Source organism: Aulostomus chinensis, chromosome 22 (assembly GCF_037954235.1).
Source record: "Aulostomus chinensis isolate RoL2024-O1b breed Wild chromosome 22, RoL_Achi_v1.0, whole genome shotgun sequence".
Taxonomy (NCBI): Eukaryota; Metazoa; Chordata; class Actinopteri; order Syngnathiformes; family Aulostomidae; genus Aulostomus; species Aulostomus chinensis.
In genome coordinates, this window is record NC_141341.1 from 23829575 (window position 1) to 23855565 (window position 25991).

At 40.3% G+C, this 25991-nt stretch overlaps 1 protein-coding gene across 2 annotated transcripts in view; it reads right to left on the reverse strand.

Annotated features, from left to right (window-relative positions):
• trappc9 (trafficking protein particle complex subunit 9) overlaps positions 1-25991 on the reverse strand; it is a 242188-nt gene that overhangs the window by 116799 nt on the left and 99398 nt on the right. For both annotated transcript variants that reach the window (XM_086193247.1, XM_086193246.1), the window contains one exon: positions 23542-23660. In XM_086193247.1, the coding sequence (XP_086049373.1) occupies positions 23542-23660 (119 nt within the window). The remainder of the gene's footprint in view (positions 1-23541; positions 23661-25991) is intronic.

Below are 25991 nucleotides of genomic sequence, written 5' to 3' on the forward strand. Positions count from 1 at the left end.
GGTAAATTAAAAGTGGCAGTTTATGGTGTAGGAGCACAAGCTGACTCAAGAAATGGGCTGAGGCAGGGTAAGGGGAGCACCAAAGGTCCTGTTGTCTTACAATGCAGCATATATCATCCCTGCAAAAATTGCTGATGGAGGCATTACTTGCTCTTTTAGAGAGCATATTCCCTAGATTCCCTGATTATTTCCCTATTTTTCCCCTCTTAGAAGCCAAAATCCAAAGTAGAATGATTCAAAGCCGGCTTGCTCAACATCTAGCCTATTACAACCTAATGACCGAAGCGCAGCCCAATGACAGATTGGTATTATTGTAGATCAGACACCCACAGTATATAAGTCCCCCTATCGTGAATGTGCATTCTTTTTTTACATGGTAGATGTATTTTCATGTCAGTCCAGATTGAGATAACAACATGTCATGCCATTAAAATGTTTTAAAACATTTACAGGACCTAAACAAAGACCCCTGATGACAGATCATTACCTGCACCGGACCACTTCCTGACACTGCCACATATGGTTTTGACCGAGAGATACATTGACATTATCTTATGAGCTGTTTCACACTGTATATTCATGTTCCACTCAGAGCGTTTATCAAAGGCTTTGGTGATTAGTTACTATTCAGTTGCCAAATAGTCTGATTTATATTTATATATCTGCAAAAGCAATAACATTTCTATAAATTGTGTTAAACAGCAAATGTTTGCATGTTAAGCTCAACTGACAAATGTGAACATGATAAATACCATGCTTGCTAAACATCCTGATGTTACCTATGTCATGGTGAACATGTAGTTGTAATTCTTTGCATGAAAGGTGAAACTTGGACCTTAATACACATTGGTTCAATAGGCTGTCAAGGCTATGACCCAACAGATTCTACATTTATATAACGTGGTTCTGCATTTGAGTTAGTTTCCCCACAAAATCATATGAAATGGAAATTATGAATACCTCACAAAAAAAGCTCAGATATTTGCCTCATGTTACATGCACATTAACAACACAAAACAACATTTACTCAAACCAATATTGCAGGTTTGATCATTTTCATATCATTCATTTATTTATTTTAGAACACACAACCCACAACCAACACTGAACTCTTACAAAGTCGCACATAAGAACCACAACCTTCCTATTTTGCATACTGCAAACTAAACATGTTGCATTCTTCTTTCACTACAACCCCAGCATCTTTTCTGATATTTGTCTTTGAATGACCTTGAAGGAAAATGGTGGAACCATGCTGTTCTGGATATAGAAGAAGAGCAGCAATCCAACAATACAGGCGAGAAACAGCACTGCAACCAACAGAAAGGATATCAATCTTGTTAGAATTGGCTGAGAAAAAACCCCACCACTGTTATTTCTGTCCTATTTGTTTGTTGTTACTGGCGTTGTTTTATCTTTTAATTGCGATCAATGAATCCCACAAAAAAAACAGCAGTTTTTCATTCAAATACAACTGTTTCCAAAACCTGATATGACTTGTGTAGGATCATTACATAATTCCATCTATGTCCTCTAAAAGGATTCCTGAGAGAGAACACTGATTCCCTCAAATTATTTTTTTTTTCTTTTGAATGACCGAGTGCTGCTGTCATGCAGTGATCCAGCAGAAATTCCTCTCCAAAGACAGAAAGGTTTCATTTCAACTGCTGCTTTGACATTGTAAAAGGAGACCAGACCCTCATTATAATCCACAAACAACCCCGCCTCCTGAAGATGGAACTTCAGAGTGGGACAGATTTTCGAGCCACCAGTTATTCTTACTTTTAACATGAACCTCAAAACAAAATCTGCAAGATGAAAACCTCTGCTTTCCTTAAAAAGACAGCACACACAAAAATCTTTCCATGTTGTCTGGAAGACTTGTCCTCACATTACTATTCCTGACCTGCTTCTCATCATCCTAAATAATGAGTAAGCATGTGGTTTACACTTTACACTGCTGGACCCTCGTCAGCTTAGCCTCATTCCCTTCATATTCGTCTTTCAACAGTGTCCAGGAGTCTTCTTTCAGAGAATTTCCATTATAGCACTCATCATCTGAACTCTACCAGCCCAGGCAGACATGTGTCTGGTGTGAGCTTTAGTTTTCCAGGGTGTGTCCATCTGATGGAGAACTGGCAAAATCCCCATCATCCTCATCTTCATTTCAAGGTGGCCTCTAGCAGTCAGCCAGCATATCAAAGAAGACACGCAGACTGCTGGGGCACTGAATATCACACTCATCTTTATGCTCATCTTCATCAGGTGGCAAGATGACAGTAGCCAACATATCTTCAAGCTAAGAACACAAGTGAATTATATTTTCAGTTGTTCTTTGAAATCAAAAAGATTACTGCAAGAAAGATACCATCCATCCATTTTCTTCTGCTTATCCTGTTAAAGGTTGCGGGGGGGGGGGGGGGGGGGCTGGAGCCTATCCCATCCTGCCCAGCCTAACCTGAGTGTTGCTGTTCTAATGACTCTATGCTGTTGCCAAGACAGATGAATAAAGAACCACATCTGTGGCCCACCTCAAACCTGCCTTTGAGTTATTCTTTACTGTACCATCCAGCCGTAATTGTGGTCATTCTTACACATAGATACCATACATTTGTCTTTTGCATTCAACCCACAACTACAGAGCCAAAACTACATTTTTAATACAGATGCAGCACCATAACTGCTCTAAGCTTAGCAAAAAGACTGGAACGATCTACTCAAGGATACAGGACAAGAGTTCTGAGCTAGGAGTTTTTTTTAAGCAAGTGCAATGCTATGGAGTGTGTACTTTCACTACTTGTTTCAATGCACTGAAAAAGGTAGATGTACGGTCACATCCTGCAAGCATATTGCCTCCTTGCATATTTTAAATATGCAGCAGAAGACTGGGGTGCAATGACTGCAGGAGTTTGTGACGCAGGGGTCAGGGGACACACTCAGGCCAGTGCTCAGTGTAGCATGAACAGTGGATAGAGCGAGAAAGACAGGGACTGCTGGCACTGACAAGAGAAGTATTTGTGTGTTTATGTACATTCTGCTTGACCAGAGCTGCTGGTGAATGGCTCGATAGGACACCAACCATACCTCAACCTGACTTAGGTTCACTTCTCTGAGTTGAACTTATCAGAACAGAAGTCATCAGTGCTGTATGATCCTATAGCGTCATAAAAAGGAACGCATACAACACTTTAAGTAGATTTATTGTATGATTGACACAACTGCAATGGCTCAACAAAAGATTTACAGTTCTCTGATGTGTTCCAGGAACTGTTCATTATTAATTATTAATATTTCATTCACTGTTTCTGTTTCAAAAATGTATTTAGTTTTTCAACTTTAACTAAATAGGAGGATGGAGTGATAACTTGTTGCACTCACTATACACCGTCGTACATCTGTCCATGTAGTGGTTTTAGATGTAATAAACCTTGTTGGACTCTGTCAACTGAGTGCCTAGACATACCTATTAAACCAGTTGGAAATACTGAACTGTTGTATTCTTGTTTTACGTTGTGAAAAGTTGAGTGAGATACATTAAAAAGATTGCTAGTCACAAGCTACAACTAACTACGAGTAGTGCTGCTTAGCTGGCGGATAATGTTACTATGTGTTATATGTGAGTGCTAATGCTAGGATGCCATGATGCTACCATACCATTGGTTATGACGATCATGTTTATTGTGCATATCGTCAGGTCATTTTATTGTGTACCATGTTGGGTAAAAAGGGTAAATCGAGAAAGTTGATTTACGGTTAAAAAGAGAAATACTGATTAAAAAGTTTGTTAAAAATAAATAAGAGATGCATGTTAAAAATAATTCATGTTGACTAATTGTGTAAAATGTTGTGTATTGCATGTTCTGTATCTGAAAATCATATGCAGAGAGAGTTTGATTCGAGAGTGTTAATCAGCAATTGATTGATTTTGTTTCTGCAGCGTGTATTCAGTGGCGAGCTAGGGAACTTGATCGACGGAGACGGATCCACTCCGATGCTTATTGACTCCACCCATTCACAAGAGAGCGATAAGACATTTCCCATTACACCCCACTGGAGTAGCTGGATGATACATGCACATACACCCACACCTGGACACAGAACAAGGACACTACTTTTTTTTTTCCTTTCTGTCTTTTGGATTCTGTTTATTTCATTTCATTTATTTAAATACTAAAGGGCCCTATTTTGGATTTTCTCTGTTCTTCCCAGCTGAACTTAATAATTGTTGTGAGCAAATAAATGACCACTGCTCAACTGAAACTCAAGAGTCCAACCTTGAACCTGGATGATGTGGGTTACTCCGTTTCTAGAGGTTAAGGACGCTACACTAAGGTCACAGCTGCTTTGTGGCAAGGAAGCAAGCTTTCAGCTATGAGAGCTACTTAGTCATGTCGCAGCTCCAGCTTCCGCAGAAAATTGTAAAATGACTGCAGGGCATTAGAATGCAACGTGTCAATCTAGTTGGCGACTGGGACTGCCTCTAACATGTCCACCTGATGTCAATCACTGAGCTTATGAGTTAGGCCCCCCAGGGTTCTTTGTTCAGGAGAAAGGCCATGAAGTCAAAGAGACTTCTGGAGATAGCTTTAAATGTAGGTGTGCCATGGCAAGTGAAGTGGAATACAAATCATATGTAACAAAGTTGTCTGCTGCTTCCACAGAGAAATGGGGCATATTCCCTGTATTCCTATTTATTACTGGAATCCTGTTGTGATGGCCTCTTAATAAGCTAAAACTTGACAAAATGCGCTTGCAACAATATGAGCATTTTAGGTCACCATAGGCCTTTCATATAAAACTTATTGAGGAATGAGATCATCCAACTTTTCAGTGTGTGTGTGTGCCTGTCTGCCTTTTAACTTATAAAGAGGCCCTTCCACTTTATTGCTGGCCAGGAGAAAACTTGACATTATCAAGTTTATGCTATGATTGCTAGCAATTGATGATTCATGAGAAAAGAGCGCAGGAAGCATGAAACGGCAAATTTGTTCTTGATCAAGCTCACAGTGTCATGACAGCAATAATCAGCAGATGACCATGACCATGAGCAGGATATGTTTGACAGCTAACTGGAGGGTGGAGCATGTAAAACTTCTCAGTAACACACAGACTGATAAAAGCCAACATTGCTGACAGCAAAAATGAGATCTTATTCATTTCAGGAGAGGACCAAGACCAGCACAGGAGTTTGCATATCAGGATATTATCACATCACTATGTCCAAGAGTACCAAAAAGTACTATGAGGGGCAACCCAGATTCTGTTCATTTAATGATGGTTCTGACATTTGGACCCACAGCGTTAATAATGTCACAATCTGCTCCCTGTCACAGTTAGGTTTTGTCCCTGATGTGACAATTACAATGGGGAACATTTTAAAGTGGCTTGGGCAACCTGCCCAACTAGACTCTGGGACAAACACAATTAAGTAATGTCAATTTTGAGTTTTTCAGGATGTAGAGGTTCTATATTATGGACATTATATGAAAGGCTTGTGATATGAATTCCTTCCAGCAGCTTTCCTCAGCTGCATCAGATGGGTAATGACTTAACTAAGTCATTTTTTTCAGATATGTATTTTAAATCCATTATCTAAAATAAAACCAAAAAAAATTCTCACAAGAACCTTACACACTCAGTCCAATGCTTCCATTTTTGTTGTCATTATGAAAATTTGCAGTACAAGACAAATGGAGAGGTCACAAAGTGAGGATAATTTGTGGTTCTGTCACTTTTTGGAAAAAGGAAAGGAAATACTGGATTCATATGATCCCACAAACAAGGCCAAAGCAATGAGAGTTTCAAGTGCTGAGCAGCTTCAAGAGCTTCCAGATATATTTCAGGATGTCAGTGATCCAGTTTGATATGCTGCTCAGTATACTGGATTGATCTACTGGTTTGGATTGTTTGACATACAGGGCTTCATCAGGTGATGAAGGGAATGAGCTTCTCTGATGTCCATGTTGGACATGCTGGCTCTGAATAGTCAAACAAATTATTTAAATGCTTTGGAGGGTTGCAAAAAAAACCCTGAAGTTTGAATCTTTTCCAAAAAATAATGATGGACAAAAGCTTCTGAGTCAGTGAGTACATATGGTTGACAGTACATTGGGTCTTTTATTTTCTTCTAACATGCATAACAGATGGAAAAACTGACTCAGTGCACCAGGGTCTTTACACTGTGGGAGTACATCTCTGTGAGAGCAGTATCTAAAGTCAGCATCAAATGTGTTTTGGACCACATCGAGAAAATGGCCCTTATCTTTTCAATGTAACAAAAAAGTACACACATAACTAGTATCTAATGTTCAATGGTGGAGAAAGCTGGGAGGTACTCCTACTTCCTAAATGAAGGCAGGCACTTCTCTGCTCCACCTTCTCAGCTTCTGGTTGTATAATTTTGCTCATGCTCATTTCTAATATAGTTTAATATGTGCATAAAAGTTAGATCATTATGCTGCCTTTATACATCTCTGTATGCAAAGGCTGTTGCCTTGCCTTGTTCATTTAATTGACAAAAACTCGCCCTCCAGCTCTCCTATGTACTGCAAGTGCTAGCAGGCTAATGGACATTATGACACCCCTACCATAAAAAAACAGATTTCATGCCAATCATTACACAGTTTTAATTGTTATTGCTTCAGTCTTGGTATGTGTTTTTTTTTTTTAACTTAGTAATGTTTTTTGCTTTTTTTCAATATGAGTGGTGGGTGTGGTGAAATCCTATATGTAGTCCATCCATCCATTTTCTTCTGCTTATCCAGTTAAGGGTCATGGGGGGCTGGAGCCTATCCCGGCAGCTTTCAGGCGAGAGGTAGGGTTCACCCTTGACGGGTCGCCAGTCCATTGCAGGACCACCACATATAAACAGAGAACCATTCACACTCACATTCATACCTACGGTCAATTTAGAGTATCCAATCAGCCTAGTCCCCAAATTGCATGTCTTTGGATGGTGGGAGGAAGCCGGAGTACCCAGAAAGAACCCACGCAGGCACAGGAAGAACATGCAAACTCCACACAGAAAGATCCAGTGCCCAAGCCGGGGCTAGAAGCTGGAACCTTCTCAGTGTGAGGCGAAAGTGCTAACCACTGCACCACGGTACCGCCCCAAAGACCACATATGCAAAGTTAAAATTATAGACAGTTAAGGAGTCTCTTATCCAGGAAGATTGGGCCTTTTCATTGCTGATGTCAGAATAGCACAAAGGCCTATTTGCTGTGAAGGTTATGTGTTTTCTGAGCTGTGTGTTTTCCTGTGATACACAAATCATACACTGCAGCATTAAGAAATATAGACTCTGGGAGAGTAGTCATCAGAACTGTTGTAAAATAATTGTTTTAAAATGATTAACTGATTCAACTGATTAATTAGCTGATTTTTATGGAATCTTTGCATTTTACATTTCCCACCAACAAATGGAATCATAATTGGTATGCATGCCCCACTCTGCCACTGCATCCCTGGCCCAATATCTCACAGCTCAGTACTGCATTTCATACAGCATATGGTTATATTTGGAATTAGTTTTTATTCAGACAGAGTGTGCTTTAATCCTAAAACCACAATTGAGCAGAAAAAAAACTACAATGAGGCAAAGTATCTAAAAGAATACTTAAAACCAATTCAATGTTACTTCTTTTATAATTTCCCTTTTAATATAATCCTTATTGAGCCAAACATATATAGTATGAACAAGAGGTTACTGTTTTTTGATTGTCAGAGATCAGAATAGCCTCATGACTCTCATCTCTACATTTCATATGAGCGCATAGAGGGGAAGCATATAACTCAACTGCAGCAACTAAGTAAAAAAATGCAATGGTCGCATTATTCAATCTGCTGTTTCTTATTTTTCTGAACTCTATTTACATATCTGTGATTTCACTACTGACAAATTAATAATTTTAGTTGTGGTTTCTGTTTTGCAAACATGTCTGCATTGGCGAAATGGTAACGTCTCCTTACTGTAGTGTGGACCTTGTCTTTGTTGCAGGAAGGTGTACATCTACAATTCTACAATTTCATTTAGCAGATGCTTTTGTCCAAAGCGACGTACAACACAAGCAAGAATTCAATCATCATGACCATCAATGTGGGCTGCACAGTGGTGCAGTGGTTAGCACTGTGGCCTCGCAGCAAGAAGGTTCCGGGTTTGCGTCCCGGCTCAGGCACGGGATCTTTCTGTGTGGAGTTTGCATATTCTCCCCATGTCTGCGTGGGTTCTCTCCGGGTACTCCAGCTTCCTCCCACCATCCAAAGACATGCAATTTGGGGACTAGGCTGATTGGATACTCTAAATTGACCAAAGGTATGAATGTGAGTGTGAATGGTTCTCTGTTTATATGTGGTGGTCCTGCAATGGACTGGCGACCCGTCAAGGGTGAACCCTACCTCTCGCCTGTAGATGCTGGGATAGGCTCCAGCCCCCCTGTGACCCTTAACGTGTAGGAATAAGCGGAATAAGCGGCTATGAATGACTTTTAAGCCAGCGAACTCGTAGCAACCCACGTAAGTTTCGACAAGGATTTGGAAAATACAATAACATACCAGCTCAGTTGTTAAGTGATGAGTGCAATTGCTTCAGAACTGTCAAACTAGCATACCTGACCACCAGTTCTAAATAAAGTTTTGTATACCAAGCAAAGCCTATAGTGGTTTCCCGTCAACAGTATTTGACAAGGGCATGATCGCTAGAACCTTTGTTAGCTGATGATGATGTTATTATGATGATTGTGACTGATTATGATCAGAGCTGATCATACAACAGCAGAATAATACCAGGTTCAGGCACATTTCTCACCTGTTCTGGGACAGAGCAGTGGAGGAACGTCTGAGTATGCGGACAGTTTTTCTTCTGTGGATGTTTGGTATCATAACCAAAACAGATCACAGAATTAGATTTTCACCAGGGACTTCACTGCCTCACGCAACTGACAAAGTAACAGGTAATTTAGGATTGAAGTCTTGTCTTCTTTGTATCCTATTTAAGAGTACATGCAGAATTCTGAACGTTCATAAATGCTTAACAGGCTCTTAGAGTCACTGCCAAGATGAGACAGTTCCCTCCTTCATGTAATCAGGAAGTCCAACCTTTATTTAAATATTATTAATCTCCATATTATCAAATCTTGCAAGCTTGATTATTCAGCTTCTAGATGCTAGCTCCAATGAGAAATGCTTGTCACAAGACTAATTTTAAAAAAGCTAAATAAAAGTCATACAAAAAAAAACCTTCAATCAACATTTGGTGTTCTGTCAAAAGAAAATGTAATGAAATTAATTGTATGATTTGTCACAAGAGTAATAATAATAGAAAACAAGCAGCGTTTTAAGGCCTGTGGCCACGTCCTTGACACCGGCCTGAATCCAACGGTGTCTTGGTGAAATCCCTGGGCCTTGTAGTTTAGGAGTTAGAAGCCTGAGTCTGATCAGAGAGTGAGAGCAGAGCTGAGAGCTGGCCCTTTAAGAACCCCTCCCCCACTGCTCTGTCTTTGATCTGTGCTAGAGTGAGAGCAGAGCTGAGAGCTGGCCCTTTAAGAACCCCTCCCCCACTGCTCTGTCTTTGATCTGTGCTAGAGTGAGAGCAGAGCTGAGAGCTGGCCCTTTAAGAACCCTCCCCCACTGCTCTGTCTTTGATCTGTGCTAGAGTGAGAGCAGAGCTGAGAGCTGGCCCTTTAAGAACCCTCCCCCACTGCTCTGTCTTTGATCTGTGCTAGAGTGAGAGCAGAGCTGAGAGCTGGCCCTTTAAGAACCCCTCCCCCACTGCTCTGTCTTTGATCTGTGCTAGAGTGAGAGCAGAGCTGAGAGCTGGCCCTTTAAGAACCCCTCCCCCACTGCTCTGTCTTTGATCTGTGCTAGAGTGAGAGCAGAGCTGAGAGCTGGCCCTTTAAGAACCCCTCCCCCACTGCTCTGTCTTTGATCTGTGCTAGAGTGGAGAGAGAGGAGGAGCACCAGAACTGTAGTGTGGAAAAGTGGAATAAGTCGGCATACGTTGGTCAAAAGTGACACATAATACCATATTTTTGTAGGGTTTTTTGTCAGGAATGCAGTGGTGTGTTTGTAAAAGCTGTGGGATGTATGGTGTAGACGTGAGAAGCGTTTGTTTGACAGTGTGTACCCTGAGAGGACACGGTCTCCCATAGACTTCCATTGTTAGCGTGAAACGTGTCTCGCCCACTTTGAGGGCTTATAAAATCCAAACCCAGTAATTCATATAAAAACCTTTAGCAACTTTTAATCAGCACAGTTGGGAGAGTAATGTGTGAAAGTTTGGAAGCGATACCATTAATGCCCTAGGAGGAGATAGATTTTGTTGGGGGAGTAAAAAAAGTCCTAATTTTGACAGTTTTGGCCAATTTGTGGACATTGTGTTGTAGATAGGTGAGAGGTCAGAGTGTATGAATTTTGCATCTTGATGAGACGAGTCCAACGGTGTTGGTCCCATGTTTGTGGGACATTCGTGTGAGGAGTTATAGCGCTCTAAATTATAAAAAATTATCTTGTAGTTGTGTGGCTCCCTAGGTGGCACTATAGACTTTTGTGGAGTTTTTCTTTTTGATTAGTGAATGTTTAGCCAGACCGGACAATTGTGCCGAATTTCAGTGAATTTCATGCATGTTCAGGGGGTGAAATTAGATTATGCGCGTTATGCTCATAATGCTCATATTGCGCGCGCTCATTGACAGCAAGAACAGTCCAGGACCAGGTTCTGAATGGTGTGGATGTGAAAACCGGCTCCGGGCCATCTGGCCGAGCTGCCTCATGGGTTTGGGGGGGGGGGGGGGGGGGGGGGGGCTGGGACACTTATTAGTGTGTGTTTTTAGTGCTGCTAATGTGTTGCTCTGCCGAACATAATAGGGTCTTTGCCTGAAGTACCTTCAGGCTCAGGCCCTAATAATAAAAGTAAAACTGATCAGCGATTAGACCACTACCTAAAGCATAAGTGAGCCAGCAGCACACCTCACTGCATCTCTGTCAGACAGACAAAGGACAAGGAATGGAAGCAAATGAAGCAGCAACAAAAGATGTTAGAGGCAGCAAAATTCTTCTGATATGTGGCTCACACACAAAACCAAAGGAAAATATCTGCAAAACCCTGTGGGTTGCGATATCAGAAGTAGGTTTGCAGTAACTCATTCCCCACCTCAAATCCCATACATCTGTTCATTTTTCCTCACTCAAATTTTTTCCCATCATCCATCACCAATGAATGAGAGATGTGTTTCATGCTGTGGGAAGCAAGCCTAAAGACAACAGGCTGCCAAGTACAGATAAACTGAAACAGCCAAGGTCTGTGTGTGTGTGTGTGTGTGTGGGGGGGGGGGGGGGGGGGCATAGTTTGCAGCTGCAACTTCAAAGCCCAGTGAGTGCAGACTGTGTATAGTTGGCATATTTTATAAGGACAGGTAAATTAAGCACTCAGCAATTTCTAGGGAACAAAACTGTTGCCAAACATCAGGCAAAAGTGATGACCCAGGGAGTATTGGTTTTGTGTCTGTGCTGATGATTATACCTTTTGATTAGTCTGACTTATCACTTATTCCCCATCTCCAAAGCACAGTCATATAGGGCTGGAAAATGACAAGCACTAATCGCAAAACCCCAAAATACAAAGGAGTACTATACTATGTCCAAAAGGATAGGTGGATATTTAGCCCACGTGTCATCAATGATGGAGAATTATTGAACAGTAGCACATTCACAATGATCTGTCAATTGCATTTCTATCTCTGAAATGTTTGAGTTGCAGTAGAATATAGTTCACATCAATAAACACCAGTCAAAAGCATAAGGTGTGTGTATACACTTGAACCCTAATCATAGGTTGACTGAATTATTGTATTTAACACAACTTACTATTCATCTCTCTCTCTTCATAGAGCTCTGTGGTGTCAAAACTGAAAAAATAACAATAAAACAGCACATTTACAGCTAAAGTGAGTTGTGACAGCAAACATACAATTTGGCAAGGTCAAACAAAAGGGGGTTGATACATATTTTATAAAAAAAACTAACTGATAAATGCTAATGGTCATATGTATTCCCTGTTCCACTGATTCACATGAACACTCCAGTGAAACACAATGAGGACGATGGTTGACATGATTATAATTCACTCAGTGCAGATGATTTCAGTCACAATTTGGTTTAAGATCAATTACATATTTCTAACTTATTTCGGCATACACAACCAGTGTCACAGCTTGAGTAATCAACCTAAGTCACGTCATAAAGTCTCCTTTAGCTTGTTAATGCAACTATAATAAAATATGATTGATCAATTTGAAATGGTAAAAACAAAAAAAAATGAAAATCAGGAAGTAAATTTTGGGGATTAAATTAATTTTGAGGACATGAATGAAACAACAGGCTGCCTTTGAAAAATGTGTTGTGACAGTGGAACAGCTGTATGATGCCATTTTCAGCACCAATCCATCCACAACTTCCCAACAACAATGTGTATGTGTTCCTATTGCAACTTTTCATGCACTATTTCATATTTAGAAAGGAGCAGGCCATTAAATTAGCAAAATAAAATGACACCCCCCCCCCATCTAAACCCACATAAACTGCCGAGTCTGTGTTCCCTCCTTCTGTTTTTCAGTCTTTCTTCCATCAGGGCAAGGACAAGAGGAAGTAGTCTAGAGGACCAAATAGTCAACTTTATTTTTGCCAACAAAAGGCAGTCTAAACACAATGACTGCAGAGTATATTGCAATCAGTGGGAGAATTATGCCTGACACACACTGGAGATGTGCGCAGTGCATTACGTCAGCAGTGCAGCAGGGTTTTTTTGCAGCCACACTGGCTCTGTACGCAATCTGTCAAGATCTTTTCATGCTGCAAAATCAATACACTTTTCCACTGATTATTTTGTGTAGAAAATCATTAACGTGGGTAAGCTGAAGTGTATATCTCAGTATCACCTCATTCTCCAATCGGATTTCGTCACAGATCAGCTTCCAGCTTCTGCTCAGATAAGAGTGATTTACATGCACAGATAAACACAGCAGTACAGCTCCTAACGTTTGGCCTGTGTAAAATATTTCAGACTGCTTTGATATTAAGCAGAACACTGGATCAGATCAATATATCAAATTTCATAAAAAATTAAGTGAAGGAGGCTCCCTCAGTAAGCTAGTACTCCAACTCCAATCACAACACTGCTGCCAATTCAAGCAAATTTTAAGATAAACTTCAGTGAATTTACTAAGGAGAAACTTCCCCACTACCTTCTCACTCTGTCCACATTACATACAGCAGCAAGCCAGAGAATCATGCTCAGTGTGCGTGCAGCCAAAACACAGAGTGCTTCAGGAAAATATCCTCTTCTACATTTAACATACTCTCTGAGCAATCATTTTACATGTGCATGCAGATGAAATCAAAGCGCATAAATTTTAAATGTTTGGTGAGGTTGACATCAAGGTAATAAAATCACAGTTTTAGTAGCCCAAATGAACAGCTTAAATCATTGATGGTGACTGTTGCTTAACATGAACCTTTGGTGTTCATGAGATGTGCTAAATAATGCTCTGCTGCCATGCTGTTTTGGTCCTCTTTGAAACTAACTCTGTTATGTTATTCACCCCAAAAAACATGTACATTTTCTGGGAAACAAACCCAGTGTGTTATCCTGTGTCTAGCCATTTTGCCTGTCCTCTTCAGCTCCACTTTTACTTGAAAAACCTGTTAGAAAGACACTAAACGTTTTTTTTTAAGTCTGTTTATTTAAACTATTATGCATAATAGAATGATATCACTGCTATCATGTTGCTTATTACTCATACAGAACAAGTCAGATTTAGCCCTATATTGCAGCAGATGTTGGAGATACTGATTTAACCAGCTTGCCGAATTCAAATATGTTCAGGTCTGTAAAAAAACAAACCAAAACAATGAAGTAGAAATGACTGTGCCATTTAGAAGATAAGATCACATACAGGTAAAATCAAAACTTAAGAGAATTGTAGCTTAGCCATATTACTGCAGAGGCCTCCAGTAAGAGAGAAATCTTCAGAATGATAAACCTTTCCTCTTTGATAAGCTTCCCCAAAAACCAATTCACAATACTCATGGTAACGAACAAAAGAGGAGAAAAAGAAGGACCTGTTTTAATCCTTAACCAAGAAAAAAAGTAATTTGGTTGTACAGCTGGAGTTTCACACTTGGGAAGATAGCTGTGGCAGTTATAAATATCTGCAGGGAGGGGGATCTGTATCTGTGAAGAGAGCTGAGCTGAGGCAGGGCTAGACTTCTAAAAATAGCAGGCTAGCTGGCTGGCAGCCGACTGCCTCTGTTTCCACTGGATTTGATTATCCTTGAAGAAACTCATATACCCCCAGATGCGCTGAGTGTGTCTGTGTGTGTGTGTGTTCTTGTACTTGCTACATATTGAGGACTAGAATATGTATTTAACCAACACAGTGAGGACATTTTTGGAAAATGAGGACATTTTAGTCGGTCCTCACATCTTCAAAAGGCCGTTTAAATGTCAAGACTTGGTTTTAGGGTCACAGTTAGAATTAGATTCTGGTTAGGTTTAGGGTCAAGGTAAGGGTCAGACAGTTGAGATGGTTAGGTTTAGGTTAAGGGGCTAGGGAATGTATTATGTCAATGAAAGTCCTCACAAAGATATAAGTACAAGGATGTGTGTGTGTGTGTGTGTGTGTGTGTGTGTGTGTGTGTGCACGTGTGTGTTTGCGCAACTGAGTGTTAGTGCGTGTGCACGCATGTGTGGCAGCAAGTTAAATCTCACCTGGAGGCCACAGAGCTACACCGGTCATTCAAAAAAGAATGCTTCAAACAGCTTAAGCGCAATCTGGCCCAACTTTAGGACTCACCAGTAGGTTTAAGGTTACTAGATTTGGCAAACATATCGTAACTTGAGTCACTCCTCAACAATCACCAACAAAAATGGATAAAACCTTGACAGAATAATGACAGTACCTGGACAGAGAATATCACAAAGTGAGCATACTGGATTTGGCTTATGAGCCTTGAAAATAACAGATTGTCAAAAGGCAACTACTAAAATCATCCTCTTGAGAGCTTGATTCAAGGCAGATCCCTATTGCGATCAAAAACAGACGCATTAATTATTCATAACAAGTGGCACATATCAATGTTTGATCAAATAAGTGATGTGCAAGTAGGGCCAGAGGTATGACAAAATCTATCAGCAGAAAAATGTCTCCCATTTAATATCAAGCATTACCATTTCTTGTCATAGTGCAAGTTAGCACTTTGCCGCAGCATATTACCGCAAGGGACAATACAATATTTAGATTAGTCGATACTGAGGTCACCTATCCAGAAGACCCACATACTCATTAACAACTAAAACTACCATATAAGGGCTGCACCAATCGAACACTGATATTGAGATTTCAGTCCAGCACCAACTCAAATAGCTGAATTGTATATTAGGGAAAATGCAGCGCATCTGCTATATCTAACTCCATTTAAGACTATGCCATGTGGACTACATTGTCCATCCATCCATCTAACCATTTTCTTCCGCTTATCCCGATTAAGGGTCGCGGGGGGGCTGGAACCTATCCCAGAGGCTTTCGGGCGAGAGGCGGGGTTCATGGACACCCAGTCCATCGCAGGGCCAACATACAGAAAGGCAAAAACATATTTAGCCACCAATTGCGCAAGTTCTCCCACTTAAAAAGATGAGAGAGGCCTGTAATTTTCATCATAGGTATACCTCAACTATGAGAGCCAGAATGGGGGGAAAGAATCCAGGAAATCACATTGTAGGATTTTTCATGAATTAATTGGTAAATTCCACGGTAAAATAAGTATTTGGTCACCTACAAACAAGCAAGATTTCTAGCTTTCACAGACCTGTAACTTCTTCTTTAAGAGGCTCCTCTGTCTCCACTCGTTACCTGTATTAATCGCACCTTTTATCAGTATAAAAGACACCTCTCCACAACCTCAAACACTCACAATCCAAACTCCACTCTAGCCAAGACCAAAGAGCTGTCAAAGGACACCAGAAACAAAATTGTGGACCTACACCAGGCTGGGGAGACTGAATCTGCAATAGGTAAGCAGCTTGGTGTGACGAAATCAACTGTGGGAGCAATTATTAGAAAATGGAAGTGGTCAAAATGATCACAAGAACAGTGAGCAAAAATCCCAGAACCACACAGGGGGACCTAGTGAATGACCTGCAGAGAGCTGGGACCAAAGTAACAAAGGCTACCATCAGCAACACACTACGCCACCAGGGACTCAAATCCTGGAGTGCCAGAGGTGTCCCCCTTCTTAAGCCAGTACATGTCCAGACCAGTCTGAAGTTTGCTAGAGAGCATTTTGATGATCCAGAAGAGGATTGGGAGAATGTCAGATGAAACCAAAATAAAACGTTTTAGTAAAAACTCAACTTGTCGTGTTTGGAGGAGAAAGAATGGTGGGTTGCATCCAAAGAACACCATACCTACTGTGAAGCATGAGGGTGGAAACATCATCCTTGGGGCTGTCTTTCTGCAAAGGACCCATGACGATTGATCCGTGTAAAGGAAAGAATGAATGGGGCCATTTGTATCGTGAGATTGAGTGACAACTCCCATCAGCAAGGGCACTGACGATGAAACATGGCTGGGTCTTTCAACATGACAATGATGAGAGTGAGAAGTGAGAGAGCAGTATTACAGTAGTATCATACAAGTGATATTTCAGAGTTCCCCTGTTTTCTCTCTTTCCCAGTCAAATCACCCCTCAATTAAATCCATAGCAGATGGAGTTTGAAAGTCAGAATCCCCATAAACTCTTCCTGCTGCTGTTGCTACTGCTGCTGCTGCTGATGATAATGGTAATGATTTGTCACCAGAACAGATAGTCCAGTGGGAATCGCAGCATGTAGATTATAACAAAAGCACAGCCTTCACTGCAGGCACAAACTGAAACTGAGCCAACAAAAGGTGACCATAAGTTATGCTCCCACTGTTTAGCATTCAGGTAGACAAGGGCATACAACTGTGAAGATGAGGTGAGTGAAGTAACAGGCGTCCCTTTCTCCGAGGATGACTAAGTAAGTAGTGTACATGATATTCCAAAAAGTCAAATTGTTGTGTTAGTCTGACTAAAACTGAACTTTTACAATGTATGTATATATGTGAGATTGACTGCATATCTAAAGTGGAACTAACATACCCAGATGATGCAGTTAGTAATCAATAATCATCTTTGGCATGCCACATATGTCAATGAGCCCCTTATCAGCCTGACATTTTGTGCATAATCCATAGGGATCCACTGTGGTGTTGAAACCCAGCCATCCAACAATAAAGGTCAAGAATGGGTTATCATCATAGAGGCTAAATCTACTGTAAAACATTTCATGTATGCAGACAAAGAGGCAAACAGTATGTTGTCTCAGTTCAAGAATTTTTTCTTTTTTTTCTTCTATAGTTTTTGAATGAGTCTGCCATTTGGGCACTGCTGGCTTATTGCTTGGTTTGTACGGCGAACTGGATAAAAAGGCTGATTGCAACCAGCTCTGTGAATAAATTTAAAGCTTGTATACTGGGACAGCAACAGTTGTCCAACTAAATGGCTAAACTATAATTCATGTACACCCACTGAATGTGGAAATAATCTTTAAAACCAACATGTCTGAGCAGCCACACATCCTTCACATATGTTCAATGCGTCTAACCCTGACAGCACATTTTTCAAGCCCACAGGAAATCCCAATTAAATGGATTAAGGAGTAGATGGTAAAGATTGAGCGATAGTGCAAAAAACATGGTGACTTCTGCTACACTGATGGTCGATCACTTTTAATTGATTGCACTTTACTTAATCATAGTCTGAAAGCACAGGTATACATTCCAGCAACTGCCATTGGCAAAATACTAGCACATGTCCTTGCAGATGACAAAAAATAATACAGAGAGGGATGTAGATGATAGTATAGAATTGAATTTAGTGTGGGAAGTCATAAATGTTTAATTGACCCATCAAAGATTTACGGTAGTTATGCAGGGACACCTTGCTTAACTACCAGTAAGGCTGGAATATTGTGCATTCTGTCCATTATGAACCATGAATATGTCCAAAACAGTTCTTAGTAGATATTACAAATTCCTCCTCATTCTATCAATGGATGCAGGAATCTAGGTACACATAACACTACCAGTATGCAAATTTGTTCAACTCAAAAAACATTAGCAGGGAAGGGGTTAGCAAAGTAGTCTGGTGGGGGAAAAAAATGTCTTCAAGAAAAGTATTAGTGATCCCAGTTCAGCTCAATATAAGAATGTCTGAGAACAAAGATTTTTAAAGACCAGCACTGTGGAAAAAATGTTTTCATCTTACTTTCCAGCATAAATTTGGGTTGCCGCTATATATTAACATTGTAAGTAATGTTGAAACTGTGGGCACATCCTTATGCTTCACCTTCAAAACATTGTTTTAAAAGTTTGCTTGTATATTATATGTCCATAGCATTGGCGATTGCTCTAAGACTGCAAGGGAAGCTGAGCTTCCCCTAAAATGTCACCAAAAAAAAAAAAGTGGTGAAACATGTACTGCTGTGTGTACATTTTATTGACTAAATATACGCTAGAAAGCCTCCATCTTTTGTTCAGAATCAGCTTCTTATCACAGGTAACGGTGCAACTTCCTTCTCATTCATCCCCGCAGCACCACAGCGCTTTACACAGTCGGACGCTCAGCTTGTACTGACTTCAATTGGGAAGCATAGAGCTGGTTGTTAACACTGCAGCGAAACTAGACGGTCATTGGATAAATGCTGGGCTTTGCCCCACCCATTGGATGCTCAGCATCTGTGAGGGTCTACCGGGCAGTGGGCTAGCCCGGACGCTCGGCTTCTGCATGATGATTGGATGAGCTGTCTGAGGCGGAATCCTTTTTTGATTGACAGCTAAATGAGCGAATCAGCGATCTTGAAGAATAAACATCCACTGGAGCATTTTCCAAGTTTTTCAGTCCGTTGTTCTGAACTGATTCGGCGACTTTACCAATCCCCAGCGACTTTGTCTTTGTTTAAAACAACTCACATTTTGTTTGGCAACTCTGTTCTATCTGTTTTGTCTGTCATGATGAAGGCCAGAAAAATGAGCCTCTTCTCATTGAAAGACCAGCAGCCACCACTGGTCCACAGTAAATTCAGTGGTTGAAGTTGGAATGAAGTGAGCTTACTGGTATGGTACACAGGGTTAAGAAACAAAATGAAAAGAGTCTGTGACAACATATAACTGTAGTAGCCATCACGTACAACCCCTATGACAGTTTGAGTGCACCTCAAGTGACCTCTTGTGATCAGGTTTAATATCCCCAATCTATATGCATATAAACATCTTTACATATGTATTTTCCATTTTGGATAACAATTGCATAGTGCATGATCAGATGATTGTACAGGTGTAAATGCATCCAGGATACACTGAAGACACAACGTGATCTGCTTGGCCAAACCACCTCCTGAGGGGATTAGGGTTATATTGTGACCACATTAAAACACAATGTGCTTACATATGTGTGTCAAGCTAAATGCTTACCTTAAACTAATGGTGAAACAGTTCATCACATTGCTAAAAGAGAAAATATTATGCTCTTTTTCATTTTTTTGTCACTGCTATTCATAACCAGTTGCAGTTTTCCACAAATGAGATCGAAAGTTTGATGAGGCATAGCGTTACATTTAGTCTTTATCCATAAGGTCCCAATTCTTAGTTTTAGAAGGGTAACATAGCTTCTTTTTAGAAACTCAGTTCAAGGATGTTACAGTCATATGATTTGGAGGTGTCCCTCTGTTCAAACTCTATTGAGCCAAACATTTATAATTTTTTTGACTGGATAAACAAGAAACTATCATGCTGTCAAACTTTACTGCTACTTGGCAATGACTCGCTGTTAGAGAGAGTTACAGAGAGCACAAGTTTTTGCTGAGCAGTCTTACAACTACCCAAAAATTATTTTTTCACTTTGTTCTCATTCAATTGTTATATAAAATGTTACTTTAAAAAAATGTTCACAAAAAAAAATCAGCATCTCAGTGCATGAGATGTGCAAAGACTGAGCGCCCCAGAGAGGGACACTGCTGGTGCACAGAAGCTTGTGTATAACCTTATGTATTGTCATCAATCACAGCGATCGGATCTCAATCACATTTCACCGTGTTCACCTAGGATGTTAATGCAGTTTCTGAACAGGGGCTACATCAGATACACAACACACCTCCACCTCATGCTGACCTTCCCCTTAATTTATCTTGCTATATAAAGGGAAACCATTTCTTGCATTTACACAAATATTTGGCATTCCAGGTGAGCAGATATACTATAACTTTAATTACTTAAATATTTGTTTTCTTTTTAAAGTAAATGACACAAAACCTCAGTGAATAAGGTTGCTTGTATTTAAGGTGAAATGTTGCTCCCTTCTTTCTCATAACTCTCTCAAAGTTATGGAGTGCCCCAAGGTTCTGTTCTGGACGCCCTCCTTTTCTCAATATATCTGCTGCCTTTGGGATCCATATTTAGAAGGTATAACATCTCATTTCATTGTTTTGCTGATGATGTGCAAATCTATTTAACCCTAAAAACAAATGGGCAAGCCTTTGTACAGGCTCTACTTGACTGCCTTAAAGATATTCCAACTTGGATGGAAGTTAACTTTCTGTCTTTGAACAAAACCAAAACAGAAATCATTTTATTTGGTCAACAAAATCTGCTTGATGGATGTGACAGTGCCATCGGCTCCCTCAATTCTTACTGTCATCCTTTTGCAAGGAACCTTGGTGTAATTTTAGAGAGTAACTTTAGGTTTGACAAGCAGATATCCTCCATTGTCCAAACAAGCTTCTTCCAGCAAAGGCTGTTGGCAAAAGCAAAGGCGTATCTCCCACGAACTGTTTTTGAGAAATTAATTCACACCTTCATTACGTCACGTTTAGATTACCGCAATTCAGTTTGTTGGCCCTGACCAGAAAGCACTGCACCACTTGCAGGTTGTTCAGAATGGGGCTGCCCGCTTGCTGACTGGAAAGAAAAAACTCAAGCACATTACTCCTGTCCTTGCATCTTTGCACTGGCTGCCTATTAATTTTAGGATTCAGTTTAAAATTCTCTTAATCGCTTTTAAATGTATAAATGGTCTAACATCACCTCATTTATCAGAGCTCTTACAGCTGCACACCACTGCCAGGTCACTTAGGTCATCAAGCCAGCTGCTCCTGGCAGTACCCAGGTCCAGACTCTCCACTCATGGAGACTGAGCCTTCTCAGTCGCGGCTCCTAAGCTTTGGAACAGCCTACCTTTCCAAGTTCGAGCTGCGCAGTCTGTGGAACATTTTAAAACACTCCTAAAAACTCATCTTTTCTCCTTGGCGTTTGCTCCCGGCTAAGCAAGCAATCTTAGCTCTCTCCCTCTCTCTCTCTCCCTCCTCTATACTCTCTTTTATTCTCTCTTTTTAACTTACTTTTGTTTTAAAATGACTATTATCCCTTGTGGTGTTGTTGCTCGTTTTGTTTTTACAATTGTACATCACTTTGGTTAACTGAGGTCGTTTTTAAATGTGCTTTATAAATAAATGATGACTTGACTTGACTTTCCAGTGTATTTCAGTAAACCTTGTGCCTGCTTACTAGGCTCTGAAGGTTTGAGTCAAACTGCTGATAATAAAGCAAAGATGAGTCATACAGCTGGAAATCTGGCATGCATCTACTACATTCTTCTGTGCACAAGCTTGGCAGAACACAAAATATCACCACCTCTGTACCTACTGCATGTTCAGTAGTTCCAAAACTACTAAACAAGGGGACAATGAGCATACAGTACATCCGTATGTCCAGCATTAGAGCCAAGAACATGAACTGATGAGGTCTCTTCAGGAAGTTGTCACTGTTTTTCAAAGACCATTTTAACAAATTTCATTTTCATCTGGGTCTCCGTGCACAATGTCATGTGTCAGTTCATAAAAAAATAGATAAAATGAACTTGACATGGTCAGCTGCCTGCAAAGCAAGGAATAGAGCATAAACATACAGATAAATGGTATCACTAAGTTAGCCTCACATTTCTTAAATGAGACCCCCTATCTTGGTGAACAATAGGCAACTGCTACACACATGTAAGACACAATTGGGCTTTTATAAAATCAATCACAAAATCAATACAGCAGCTACAAAAAGCTAAATATGACAGCTATACAGCATAATCTATTATTATATATTACTTATACTGAACACATATAAGTTTGGATTTGGTGAAAGGATTCTTGAGTTATGGTGCAGTGACATGAACAGTGAGCGCCTGCAGCTACAGGGTCATCATCAATGCAACTTTTCATCAGGTACATATACAGTATGAATCAGTGGGCCACTGTGGGCCATTTTCCATCCATTACATTCTCTTTTTTTTTTATAGACACTTCAGGGTCAACCTCCATGTTTTACTTGTCAACATCAATTTTTAGCCCACAATACACTTGGGTGTGGTTTGCATCCTATATCAGGTTTTATAGTCGTTTTATGTCCTCACATAGAGGAAATCAAATGATGGCATTCGATTCAGGGCAGATTCCACAACTGTAATTCTGGTTCAGATCAAACTAAAAAAATCAGAATGTCTAAACCAAATGGGGTGGATATCTGTGAATATATTTGTGAAACCTGTACCGTTTTCTGCCACGTTTTTGTAACTCAGTGGCTTCCAGTTCTGTACATGGGATATGAGCAATGTGGGATGGTGACACCGTGTTCTGGAAGATAACATTATCACACAGTTTTCATACAGTTATCATTCTTCTAACACATCTGTTTTTGGGAGCATACTTGAACAGATATCAATGTTACACCAGGATTCTTTGACGGTACAGAAATGCAGCAACCAAACTTGCCAGTTTAACTTTTCTGTGACCCTCTGTGACATGACCCTTGGTCGATAGACATAGTCAGCCCACCCATTTCTCCCCCTTGTACTGTATAACCTTCTACCCACCCTGCTGATCCTAAGGCACTCTTATTCTGCCTGTCCATCACACTCTCTTTCCGTCTCAGTCATACTGTCAAATTTTCACCTTTACACTCTTGGCAGTTTCATTCAAAAACCCTTGTAAATAGTTTTCTCTCTCCTCTGCTCCTATCATTGAAGGTCTCATTAAAAGGGAAGAGTTCATCTACAGCCACGGTGAACCAGCTAAAGTATTCTTTACATGTTCAAATACCAGAGTTTGTAGTTTAGTTGTATAATGATGTAGTATTCCCCCATCTTTTGCAAAGACATGCACATGCCAGGTACAGCATCATTGTGGTAAATAAAAAGAGAGGACAAGCAAGATAGGGAGGGTTGAATATCCCATCCTAAGATATTCATTCTATCCAGAGTTGGTGTAATGAGACTGCACAAAGGTGAGAAATTATTTTCCAAAACTATGCTACAAGGTAGGACACACAAATATAAAAGTAACAACCAAAAAACAAGTGATAGCATCTTTATGCCAGGTTCAAAAAAGGGGCTTGGTTCATGCACTTTCAAAGGTTATTGTTATTCACCTTAATATGGCTGTACTCTGCCTTGCTGGACTCACTGCTGATAGGCTTGGTCTCAGGCCTGGGTTTCAGGACTTGACGCAGTGGACTGGAGATTGGCAAGCCTGTCACACTGATTCCATCTAAAATGACATCAGAGCATCATACAATCAGCACAGGAAGTAGCATTGTTAGTAAAAGAGGCATTTACATTATTAAATGTAACGAGCATTACAGTGTTTTCACACGTCATAAACTTATTTAATGACCCTTTAATCAACCCACTATTCCTTATTGCTAGTAGTAAGTAGTTCACACCAAATGCAAAACAAATTTCTGTCTCCAAAATGCAAGCTGGAGGATCATCCAGATGCAGTTCCTTTATACGCCTGTGACACTCACCTGGCTTCTTGTGCCCAACAGTGAATGGCTTTTCAACTCAGTTTCATCATACTTACAGACATGACAGTGTTTACTTTTTTCTGACAGGAGATCCAATGCAACAACAAACCATCAGGGTTTGATTTGGGGGAAAATAGTCAGAAATAATGCATCATGGAGGTAAGCCATAGCTTCAAATATTTTTTTCTGGATGAAGAGGGTAAACATTTGTGTACTACTTCCACGTATTGGGTACAATAAGGCTAAAATACACTTTACCTTTGGTGAGAACATACCATTGCATGTCTTGAAAATAAAAATATCACACAAGTGCCTGCCACAGTGACCTTGACTTTTGATCAACCAAATCTTTCCAGTTCATCCTTGAGTCCCAGTGGACATTTGTTAGGCTCATGTGAAATGACAGTAACCTTTGACCAACCAAAATCTTCTATATTCATCCTCAAGTCACAGTTAAAATTTGTGCCATATCTGAAGAAACCTGAAAAATATTATGCCTATAGCTGTTGCAGGTGGGGAGGTATAATAACAACTTGACACTATCCAGGAAACCGACCTGGACTGGATGCTGTTATCAGAATTGCTATGCACATGATCATAGATCCAATTTTAATTTTGCAATTCATTGCAGTTGAATGAAGTGTTTTTATATGATTATTGGACTCCATCCGCCTCATTGCCCAGTACACACTGCATGGCATGTTGGAAGTAAGAATAGAGTTTTAAATATGTGTAAAATCATCACAAAATATTCATACCTGCTGATCAGTGCAACAGTGTATGTATCATGGGGCTTGTGACATTTGCACACATTTCTGCTGTTTTCTGTAGTCTAAATAACTTTGTACCTCACATAGACAAATACAATTATTTAGCAGTGACTGCCTCCAGCAATTTCTTATTAACAGTATCTTCATCATTTAGGGCACCTTTACTTAAAAATGGTAAGTATGATTTAAGCTGTACATATTGAGAAATCCATCTCTGGATTCATGACCCTGAGGGCAGCTGGGTGGACACAGCAGCTGCTGCTTTCAAACCACACAGAAAATAGTCAGACATCAAATCAACCATAAAATTCTCTGAGGAAAGTGGAATGCAAAGCCCCACTGTTTCCACTTAGGAAAAGGAGATTACTGGGGTTTGCTGCAGCTATGACAACTAGCCTTAGGTTAAATTATAATGACCATACACAAGCTTAAAGGAACAAAACTACTACTACCAGTATTTCTGATCAAAAGAGATAGCAACACGTGTAGAAAAGTATAACTATGTCATAATATATACTGTATTGATTAGGGTTAATTCCTCCTATTGAAAGGCAAACAAGAAAAAAGTGTCAAATTTGCTTTAAAAACAAAGAGGTGCAACCGGATACTAGAACAGGAAACAGCTAAGCCTCTCCTGGGTGCTGCCGGAGGAGGCTACAGATGTGAAGAGGCTCAAGTGGCCACCTGTAGCACCACCTGCTCACTTCCCTGTCTGTTCATCAGTCTCTTCCCTTTCTCTCCCTCTTTCCTTTTGTATATCTGTCTTCCTCCATTATCTGTCTTTGTCTCTGCCCCACTCTCTTGCTCTCTCCCAACGAGTCAAAGCAGATCCCATTGAGCCTGGATCTGCTCGACGTTCCTGCCTGTTAAAAGGTAGGTTTTCATCACCGCTGTTGCAGGATGTGCTTCCTGATGGAGACTTGTTGGGTGTAAATTCATTGAAGGAGTGTGGTACTAGATCTGCTCTACCTTTAAAGTGTCATGAGATAACTTTTGTTATGAATAGGGGGTTTACAGTTATGTTGTCTTATGTGCCCCCTTCTGCCTCAGCTGACATTTCTGGTGGACATCTGGTGCAGCACTGCCAGGCACCATACAGATAGGGCTGATTGATTGACTTTCCCTGCAAATGTGCATAGAAATAGAAGCTGATCCTCAAACAGCATGATTCATTAAGTTTAAAAATATCACTCTTTATAATGTCACTCTAAATAATTGAATTCCTACCTCCAATGCAACATGTCAGTGAGTGAAGATAAAACATAGTGAAGGCTGCAACAGATCTGAGCTTACAGTTAGTAA